This window comes from Coptis chinensis, chromosome 1, assembly GCF_015680905.1.
Source record: "Coptis chinensis isolate HL-2020 chromosome 1, ASM1568090v1, whole genome shotgun sequence".
In the NCBI taxonomy this organism is placed as follows: Eukaryota; Viridiplantae; Streptophyta; class Magnoliopsida; order Ranunculales; family Ranunculaceae; genus Coptis; species Coptis chinensis.
In genome coordinates this window covers 3443950-3454698 of record NC_141456.1, presented here as the reverse complement: position 1 = coordinate 3454698, position 10749 = coordinate 3443950, and the positions used below count along the sequence as shown (strand labels likewise).

At 33.0% G+C, this 10749-nt stretch overlaps 1 protein-coding gene across 2 annotated transcripts; it reads right to left on the bottom strand.

The window, feature by feature from the left end:
- Positions 1–684: 684 nt before the first annotated feature.
- RHL1 (root hair initiation protein root hairless 1 (RHL1)) lies at positions 685–5501 on the bottom strand. Of its 2 annotated transcripts, XM_086562123.1 has the most exons (10): positions 5131–5501; positions 4946–5056; positions 4400–4486; positions 4075–4304; positions 3616–3712; positions 3307–3489; positions 2875–2923; positions 2317–2351; positions 1378–1419; positions 685–979 (listed from the first exon to the last, which is right to left on the bottom strand). In XM_086562123.1, exons 1-10 carry the CDS (start codon positions 5443–5445, stop codon positions 944–946), a joined length of 1185 nt encoding a protein of 394 aa, XP_086418249.1. In that variant the 5' UTR covers positions 5446–5501; the 3' UTR covers positions 685–943. The 2 variants fall into 2 exon arrangements, with proteins under 2 accessions (XP_086418249.1, XP_086418317.1); XM_086562191.1 differs by lacking the exons at positions 2317–2351; positions 2875–2923.
- Between the last annotated feature and the right edge of the window lie 5248 nt (positions 5502–10749).

Genomic DNA, 10749 nt, shown 5'->3' with positions numbered 1-10749 from the left:
ATTGGGTCAATAAAACAAGGCCCAAACTAATAAAAACAACAATCGGTCGCATGGGCCGGCATAGAGTTTTTGGTTGCAAATAAAATGAAACAAGGCCCAAAAGAAAGATTGCCGACCGCTGACCAATGACTGCTCTAATGGCACCAATCGCCTTGCCGGGCATGGAAGTGGAACTATAGAACTAATAAATCAAAATAATTAGCCAAATTATGGTATCATTAAATTTGGTTATACATCCCAAATCTTCAATGCTTATAACAACATATTTATGGATACCATAAACAAAAATTAGGATTTATGCGGCTAGATCAAACACAAGCAGTGACCAGATCTTTACTTGTTTGTTGTTTAGAGTCGTACACAAGGAGAGATCAATCATCAGAATCCGAATACTCAACAGAAGAGCCTGATGAGCTGCCAGTCTGCCACTAAGCATATATGAATAATACTAGACAACGGAGGCAAAACACAATTTGGTCACTAGTTCTTCTTCGTATTTCATAAATAAAATGACAAACTTTTAGAGGTGCCATACTCTGCATTGTCCCAGTACATCGGGCTGACATTGTCCCAGTACTCTGTAAGGAAGTAACCCCCCTCTCAATGTAGTATGGCAACTTTCGAGTCCATAAAATAAGATTGCAACTATGATGGACAGTACAAAAAACAGGGCAACTGGGTAACTGAGCTCCAAGTTTCAGTCTTCTATACTAAGAATTTAATGAAGCATACACTAGAAACAAATCACAATATTCAGTGAACTGTGAAAATACATGGCTAGAATTAATTACAAATAGCACCAAATTCTTATCCCTGCCTTGTTATCACAACATCCATGCCCACCAACATAGGGTAAGATGACTCAACTTTTCATTTCCAAAGAGCATTCTCCAAGTTATATGTAACCATTGTCTTGTTCCCAGTTACATGGAGACCCTCTATCTCACGCAACCCATTCTTCATCACTTTCTTCAATATCCTGAAGTAAGGATTAACCTTACCAAATAAGGTCCACGAATACACATCGATACTATAAAAGGAAAATATATGCAACAGACTGCTTTGATGCAGGGTAAGAGGCTCGTGAAAGTGGTATTTAGAAAAACGTGCTAGTGGTAGCGAGAATAAATGACAACATTTAAAATGTGAAATGCAATTATGATGTAAAAGGGTCCAAGTAACTGAGACAAGTTATACTACAAGTATAAATGTATGATGCTTTAGAGCTATATGATAATTCTACGACTCTCCCATCTAATCAACTTCATTTTTATTGAATATATAACTGTGAATGACTTTATTAGCAACATCCGTTTTTCCCTTTCTTCTAACAAAAATAAGGAACAATAAGATCAAAGATTTCTCGATGGACCTAACCTCCGATTCACTTGAGAAGTCCTCTATGTCATCGTTTTCAACCTGCAAAGTTAATAGACAACATTCACTTGAGAAGTCCTCACATAGACATACAATGATACAGAACGCATCATGTCTATTCATAGATATCCATTACTTCCAACAAGTAGGGCAAATATACACAGGGGAACTCGGCGAGTGCCAAGTTAAGTTGATCTAAGCCATCATGACATGTGAAATTGGTCAGAATGTAATAAAATACTGCATGCCCAATGTGCGAAAAAGTGGGGAGCTGGGACTTGTTGAGTCCTGAAGTCAAATTGGGATAAATGTTTGTAATAGGGCAATGAGAAAGTACTTGAAAATGGGGCTGCTTACTATATCACTTTGCTGGGACTCAGCACAATAGACTTTTAGCATTGACATGTTTTCTATCACTAAGTTGGGTTTAATTACATAGGTTTTGAAAGGAAAAACTAATGATTTCAGTGTTCTGATCTGTACATTAAGAAATGTCATGCACAAGAAAGAAAGTAAACCAAAGCATAATGGTTGGACGTTCAATTTCTCCAAAGACCTGGCTTTGGAGACGTAGTCTCAGTAAGATGAACTAACGTTCATGTCTCAGTCTAAGATTTATGGGGCCGCTCATCTGATCCTGAGACCCAAACTATTAGTTCTTATCTCCTCCAGAGCACAACACTCGAGCCTTGGCATGTCACTAGTTTGTTCCAAGGAAGGGTAACTTCTTAACCCAGGCTTAAATGTTGTGTGTTTTGGAGAAATAAGTAGTGATTGGGTGTCGGGATCAGATTATATCGTCTTCCAGTGAAGTCCATGAAAACTGTGAAGAAATTTGAAAGACTATATATATGACAGATTTCTAAAAATGTAGACACCTTGTCATTTGACTTGGACAAAGTGATAACTCAGAATGCACTCAGAGACATAAGAATATACCTTGGACTGTTTTTTCTTGGTGTTGCTTTCTTTCCCTGCAATTTCAATGAAGTTCAAGGAAAATGAACATGATTTGCAAAAGCCTAATTTGAAACTCAAAAGCAAAACTTCATATGAAGATATACAGGAATAAATTAAGAGAGAAAATATTATTATTTGATTTAGAAGATCTTCTTTACCATTTAGGTATAATAATTCAGGGTAAGTGCTGTTACACAGTTGGTCAATATGTTTACTTTTGTCAATGAGGAATTTACTGCAAATCAAGTGGAGATGTTGATTTGCGACATAGCGCCTGCTTTATATTAAGCAAACAATAATTTACAGCTGGTTATGTTATAGATAGAGTTGAGAATGTGATTAAGTATTGGTACAAATATCACTCCAAAGTCATGGCATGGAGACCAAATTTGATCAAACCTTTGAGGTTTAGTAGTGCGGTCAAGTTTTGTAATATGCATCATCTTTGATAGCAAATTTAGTACTGGGAACATCAAAAGATTGTTATGATCATTATTGTATATTGACAATTGTGAAATCACGACACATATCACTAACCAGACTGTCTTTCTTTAACTGCTGTCTTTGTTTCTTTTCTGCTCTCATCCTGTAAAGCAAAAATTAGGCATTTAAGTAACTTTAAGCTCATCTATTATAGATGCTTCTTTCTTTGTGAATATATGCATGCATAAAACCTTTTCATTTCATAATTCAGCTGTTACTGTCCCATTTTAAGACTTGAATATCAGAAATACAAAAGAAAATGGCAGTAGGACAAAACAAAATCACGTCAAAAGCAGTAAATTTTACTAATGGAATGAAAGTTGAACAAGTGGGGATAACGTAACTTGCACCAAGAAACAAGATAGCAGAATTACTAATGGAAGTATGAACTAGCATATATACAAGAAGGAAAAAACAGTGATTGTCATTATACTTTTAAAAATATGGTAGTTGCATTGGTAATGGGATTAAAGATGATTGTCTAACCTTTTTCTTCACTTTGCCAAACAGAGACGAAATAGTAGCTTGAACAAGGAGACCGTGCTTACTCACAGAATCTTCTTTAGACTTAGCAGAAAAAGAAGATTCTTGATTCTGACCAAGCAAATCCGTCCTTGTAGCAATTTTCAAACTATCACCGGCATGGACCACCAAGCTGGGAGCATTTGTCTGCAGCACCACATACAGGAATCAGCTTGCTTACAAAACGAGTTGTATCTTGTAAGATTAAATAAAGTAAAAACTATAATCTCCAAGTGTTCTAGATAATTCCAAAATCAACTGGTCGTCACTAACCACATCGTCAACCTTCTCTTTAACTTCCTCTTTCATCTCTTCGAGTGTGTCAGAAATACTTCCCGCCGAATCTTCACCTGATGAAACTTCTGTAAACCTGCATAAAATTAAACCAATTAAAAGTTAAACTTTTAGCTTATGGGTCCAAACAAATGAAACACTATATAAAGTACTTACGCTTCATACACGAATTGGTATTTTACTATTTTTATTTTAATTACTAACTGCCTAGATTAATGATGGGGGAGAAGTCAGTGCAACTGCCCTTAAACCAATTGACAGAGAGACTGATACCAACCTAATCTCGTGTTTGTATTCAGAAAACACATGTGAATAAGTATGGGTATAATGAATAAAGTCAAATATGTATTTGGCTGTCAGGCTTTCTCGTCACTACAATTGTCTAAGAAAATAACAGTTCTAGGAGTTCCTGATTGAAATATAAAGCGAGAATATTACTTGATTTTTTTTCCAGCCGTTCTCATTGAATGTCGAACTGTCGTCACTTCCATCAAATCTTTATTTATCCCGTTTAAAGGACCAGAATCGTCAGACATGTCCTCTAGATCATCACTAGGTGTTTGTGTTTCAACGTATTCCTTTCTAGGCTTATTAGCAGTTTTAACACCTGGTTTTGGTTCACATGTCTCACCAGCACCGCCTTGAAAATCACTGTCTGTGTGTTTACCCTGATAATAACAAATTGCTTAATGCAACATTCCACAAGTTTCATAACAAAGTAATGTGAAGAACTTCCAGGGAATAAACTATCATAGAAAATTACCTGAATCAGGTTCTTAGGAAACTCGAGTTGTGCCTCTTCAGGATTCTCATCTTTTGTCCCAATCCACCACACGTCAGAAAATACAACCTGTCACAAAAAGCAATGATAATTAAGAAGTTTATAAAATCTGGATCATTAACACACTTACTGAAAAATGTATGTATCCCACATTCCCACTGCATACAATTAGTATCTATCCGGTACAAATGACAGTATAGTTATTTCTTCACATAAAAAGCCTATTCTATAGTCATTAAGAATTCGAATTCGACAAGCTAAATTTGCTAAACAAACTATAGCACAAAAATGTTTACTCAAATTCCAACATTATCAGCCACATTGTCCTAATTCCCACTGCATACAGTTAGTATCTATCGGGTACAAATGACAGTATAATTATTTCTTCACATAAAAAGCCTATTCTATAGTCATTAAGAATTCGAATTCGACAAGCTAAATTTGCTAAACAAACTATGGCACAAAAATGTTTACTCAAATCAACCAACATTATAATCGAACGGAAAAAAGGATACATAACAAACTAACCATGTTATCAAAATGATCCTCACACATGACATTCTTTCCTCCTTTGGAGAACTGTAACGTCAAGTACCTGTTCTTCGAAAACAGGATAGTTCCAAACAACTTCACTCGACCCTGCATAATAAAAAACCAAATAAAAATCCATAAAAAATGCCCCTTTAAATAAATAAATAAACACACATACAAACCTGAGGGAAATCGAGATAGAGAATGGGATTCTTAGTTCCTAAATCAATCAATTCACCAATTTTCCCACCTTTAATGGGACCAAGAAGAGCAGGGAACGAGAAAAGAAACCTATTCTTTCTCTGAGACTTCTTGACAATATCTTTTCCATGGTGTTTGACAAGTGTTTTAGACGGAGGGAGAGTTGAAGGAGGTTTCAAAGGAGTTTGAGAGAGTATATTCCGAGTAAATGCCAGTTTTTTAAGTCTGCTTCGTTCGTCGTCGTTCTTATCAACCTTTTGCTTCTTCTTCGGAGCAGAAGCACCTTCTTTCACCATGGCGTTCACTCACTGCAGTGGACCCCACTATGGCTTTATATATATATATATACTAGATTTTGGACCCGATCTACGCCCGGGATCTATTAAATATTTTTTAAAAAATAAACAAAAATTTCCGATTCCCATTATTTATTTTTGAGACGGGATCAAATCAGATAAAGATATTCTTTCATGGTTTAGGATATTAATCGTTAATTTTATTAGAATTTCTTGGTTAGTCAGATAATAGTTTTCTTAGATTTATAGTGATCAATTTCCGAATCGAATATTTTTATTGAAAATAAACCCAAATTGTTTTTGAAGGTGATAACGATGTATCAGATAAAAAATTAAAAGGGATTTTGAGATAACCTTTTCAGATTTTTCTGGTTTAGATTAATTTAATCCGTAATTTTCAAATAAAGTTTTCGATTTTGTATTTATTATTTTATAAAATTGCATTTGTAAATCATCACCATTCGATTTTAATGTGTTAATTATTGTTTATTTTAGTTCAAAAATACACTAGATCTCAGAAAAGATTTTCCGATTTAAAGTTAATTATATTAAATTATTTTGCATCCAAGATATTTTTGAGATTAGTTCAACGACCATTCATCCGGTTTTCTTCATTTTTTATTGTTAGGTTTTAATATAAGTTTTTAAGATTAGTTCCAAAATAACGATTTGCATTATGTTCCCAATTTATAATTAATTTTTGCAAACTATATTTGAGGTTAGTTCTACAATCTGATTGCAAAGATTTTGGAGTTTTGATTTTCCATTAATTAATTTAATCTTTGAAGGTTAGCTCAACGTTTCAGATCCAGGTTTCTAGTTTTTTTCATTAATTATTCTTTGATTTTTCCGACAATTCTTTTTTATTTGTTAGTTTGATGTATTTGTATCCAAGTTTTGATTTTTTGTTAATTATTTTTTGAGATTAGTTTAATGTTCAATTTGTATCCATATTTCGAGTTTTCTATTAATTACTTTTTAAGATTAGTTTAATGCTTCAGATTTCTATCCATATGTAGAATGGTCATTTTTATAAATTCACTTTTGTTTTGGGTTCCTTAAATATTATTTGAGGTTAGCGTTACATGCATTTGCATTTTTTTGAGGTTATTTTCCATTCCCCATTTTTAATTGTTTTTTGTTAGTTTAATTTCATTCAATATTATATATATTTTAAAATATTTGATTTCATTATTGTTTTTTTTGGTTTGCATTTGTTATTTTTTTTTTAATTATTTTTCTATTATATATTTTGTATAATTATTTTTTAACTATATTTTTCAATGCCATGTTAAGGATATATTCAAATAAATTTCCGGTGTTTTATCATAGATATGCTTTAAAATTGTATGATTTGTAATAGGAAATTAATTTATACAAATCACCTGAGGTTTTTTAGCAATTTTTTATTTGATCAAATATAAATTAGTTTTTTACTAATCACCTATTTTTTTAAGCATTTTTTATTTGATCAAATATATAAGTTAAAATTTTTGAAATACATAAAAATGTTTGATTTGTATTTTTACAAATCACTTTATTTTTTTTTTTTTTTATTTGATCAAATATATAAGAATTGGAAATACACTCAAACAGTAGTGTCATTCTCCAAATATAAGATTAATTAGAAATACACTCAAACTCTTCAAAGACGGGTGTTGTTATTTAATTATTCTCAAAAATATTGCAAATATCAGAACTATTATATATTAATATTAATAAAATAAAAAAAAAAACTAACATTTTGTTCATATTAGAGTGCCACATAGGAGATATAAAATCTTTCTTTAAAGGTAAGATCACCGCTTTTAAAGTATATAGATAGTAGATATATAGGTTTGTCTAGAGTGCCACTCTATTTTATATTTTGAGGTTAGTTTAATCGACATTTCTCCTATTTATTTTCGGATCCACCTCAAGATCGTTAATTATTATGATCTAACGCCCAAATTTCACCCAAAAATTTTCGATATTTCAAAATTGATTTTCCGTTAATTATTTTGTGTTATTTCAAAATCCAAAAATAATGAAATTTTGCAAAATCCGTTAATTAAAAACACAAAATTTTCAAAATCGCGAAATTGGAGAACTAATTTAATCTTTCTCTCAATGTATTTCTTCTTCGATTTTCCAAACCGTATTTGGCTTTTGGATTAAGGTATTTTTCCACTTTTAATTAGTTTAATGCTTGATTTGTTGTTTAATTAGTTTGGATTCAGTTTTTGAAATGGGGATAGAGATGTTTGAAACCGTTATTATTTTTTTTTTTCATTTTCTATTATATATTTTGGCTTTTGATTGTTTAAGAAGATGATTAAGAATGTGATAGAGATGGGGATGGGTGTGTTAATTTTGACGAGTTTAAGACCATGATGGGCAATGGGAAGTTCTAATAAGCTCACAAATACAAATTTTTAGTTTAGGTTATGGTACCACCGATTCTTTCTAATTGTAGTTTCAATGGGTTTACCTAAAGAAAGTAATAAAATTTAGTTACTTTCAAAGTACTACTTGTTTTTGTTAGTTATCTATGTTGTTTTTTTTATTTGTTTCTTTATAGATTCCAATGAAGATGTTGCTACAACAAGGTTTCACTCTGATATTTTAGAGTTTGGTGAATTTCTGTCGGAGTTTTGAACTAGTATATTCGGTGAACTCACAAAGTTTTGAGAGTTTTGAAGTAGCATATTCGTGGCTTTTAAGGAATTTTTGAACTTTTTTTTCGAGTTTGTTGTGAATTAGTTTTTAAGTGAAATGGGAATTAGCATATTTGGCTTTGAACTGTTTAAGAAGTTTTGAATGTTGATCGATGGGGTTGGATGAATTAGCATATGACGAGTTTGAACTGATGGTTTTGGGAAGTTTTGAACTCTATCAAAGTTTAGGTTATGACCATTTGATTCTATCAAAGTTTTAAACTCTAAAGAGAGACTAGAGCTTTAGTTACTTTCGTGAACTCTACTAGAGTTTTGTTAGTTATCTATGTTGTTGTTTTTATTTTGTTTCTTTAACATATTTGAACTCACTCTGTTAGAGTTTTTAAACTCTATCAAAGTTTTGAACTCTATCGGAGTTTTGAACTTTCTTAAGAGAGACTATAGCTCTGTCGAATGAACTCTACTAGAGTTTTGAACTCTGTCAGAGTTCGGTGAATTAACATATTCGGTTAACTCTGTCAGAGTTCGGTGAACTCTATCAGAGTTTTGAACTCTTTCAGATACTAGAGCTCTGTCAGAGTTCGGTGAACTCTGTCATAGTTTTGAACTCTGTCAGAGTTTTGAACTCTATCAAAGTTTGGTGAAGTAGCATATTCGGTGAACTATGTCAGAGTTTTGATGTTTAAGTTATTTTTTTGTTTATGTACATTATTTGTTTAAGTTATTTATATTTTAATTTTTTCGATTTATAGAAATGGAGACGAGAGACATCAATGTTATGTTTATCCAAGTTCAAAATAAATAAATCATTAAATCAAGCAATGAAGTTATGAACTTATTGTCTCTCCCGTTGATATCACTATATATTTTTATTTGAGGCCATATCGATTGGAGTACTACTTGCTTGATTCAAAATAAATATATAGCTCGTTTTTGTATCATTTCTATCTTTCTATTTTTTTTTTTTATATATATAATGTTATGTTTGATTCAATTCTTTTGAATTCTAGACACCCATTTTGTACATACAAATCATAGTAGGAGTGTGACTTTAACTAAACTAATTAAGGTCCCGACTACCTACCGGCCCTACCACGGTACTCTCGTGCATGGTCGTAAGGCTTCTTTCCAACTAAGAATTTGCCATGAAGATCATGCAAGTACAAAAGATTAAAAGTTTTTGACATTTTAGTTTATGTTGGACGTCCCAAACTAGCAAGAGAGACACCAAAATTCATTAATGTGTATCGACGACCATGTACTTGCCTCAAACTCAAGACCACGTGGCTGTATTTAACTTGCATCTATGCCATATGCTCGAATCCAACTTAATAAATGATAGCAATTTTTCTATAATGGCTCCTGCTATATATATATGTGTGCAAAGTAGATGCATTCGACTCTATAGTTTTCTCTGACTTCTTGATCTTGATGTGCTATGTATACAACTGTGACTTTAATAGCTTCTACACTCAGTTCATATTCATTAGTTTTTGAGTTAGAGACTTAAGATTGAGTATCGACAGTTGTTCCCCTTTGATGTTGGTATTTCTTCGTTCCTCCACTCGTGAGATTATGGCCCTTTCATTTTCCCCATCGAGCTTTAGCTCTTATATTGTATTTCTCTTATGCCGCGTCGACTATTTTCGTTTTACAAATGTGCTTCTTTTTTCGATGTTCATTATTTCCATGGCGGCTTTAAAGTTTTACATGAGTCGTTCTCGTAAAGTTTTCCTAGTCGATTTCGCATGCTTGAATTAGATTGGGTTTTTTTTGTTAGTGTGTGGAGGGGGGATTTAATGGAGGAGTATAGTTTGCCTAGATAGCATGCACACCTTAGATATAGATTGGCATGCACACCGCCTTATTTCGTTATTTGTTTTTTCACGTTGTTATTGCAACAATTTGAATTAGTTGAATGTATTATTTTTAACTCCTATTTATTTTGTAGCAATGCCTCGAACAAAAAATGTGAATGTGAAGAATGCAGCAAAAAGTGTTTTCACGGGTGCTAAGAAGTTGTTAGGTTGGGGGAGTAGTAGTTCGGGTCGCGATGAGGAGCCTGAGAAAAAGAGATGAAGGAGAACAACCACTTCGGCATCAGTTCGTAGAGGGGATCGGAAAGCGGATGATCCCAGTAATGTTGTAAGTGGTGTAGAGTTAGGAAATCAAAAGGGAAGAAAGGGGACAGTTCTAAGTGATGTAGATTTAGATTTAGATTTAGATGTAGATGTAGATGTAGATGACAATGACGTAAATATGGATCATAGGAAGAGTGTAGTTCTAAGTCATGCTGATAGTGAAGAAGAGGGTGTTGATGATGCGAGAAAAGGAGGAGCGAGGAGAGGAGGAGGAGGAGGAGGAGGAGGAGGATAACGAGGAAGTCCATGTACATGTACCTCCAGTGAATATTGTGAGAAAGTCTAACAATGACTTGGAGTTCAAGAGAGGTGTTTATGGAGGTGGCCCTTGTGTGTCACATCTGTTGTATGACTATGCAGTGCACATGGCTCGCGATGTTTGGGAGGGGCAAGTAATATTATCATATAGTGTATATTAGTATTTAAATTTTGTATTACAAAACTTGTGCATACATTAATATTAAGTTTTTGTTATTTTAGGCTGAGCGAGAGGTGTTGAAGTGTCA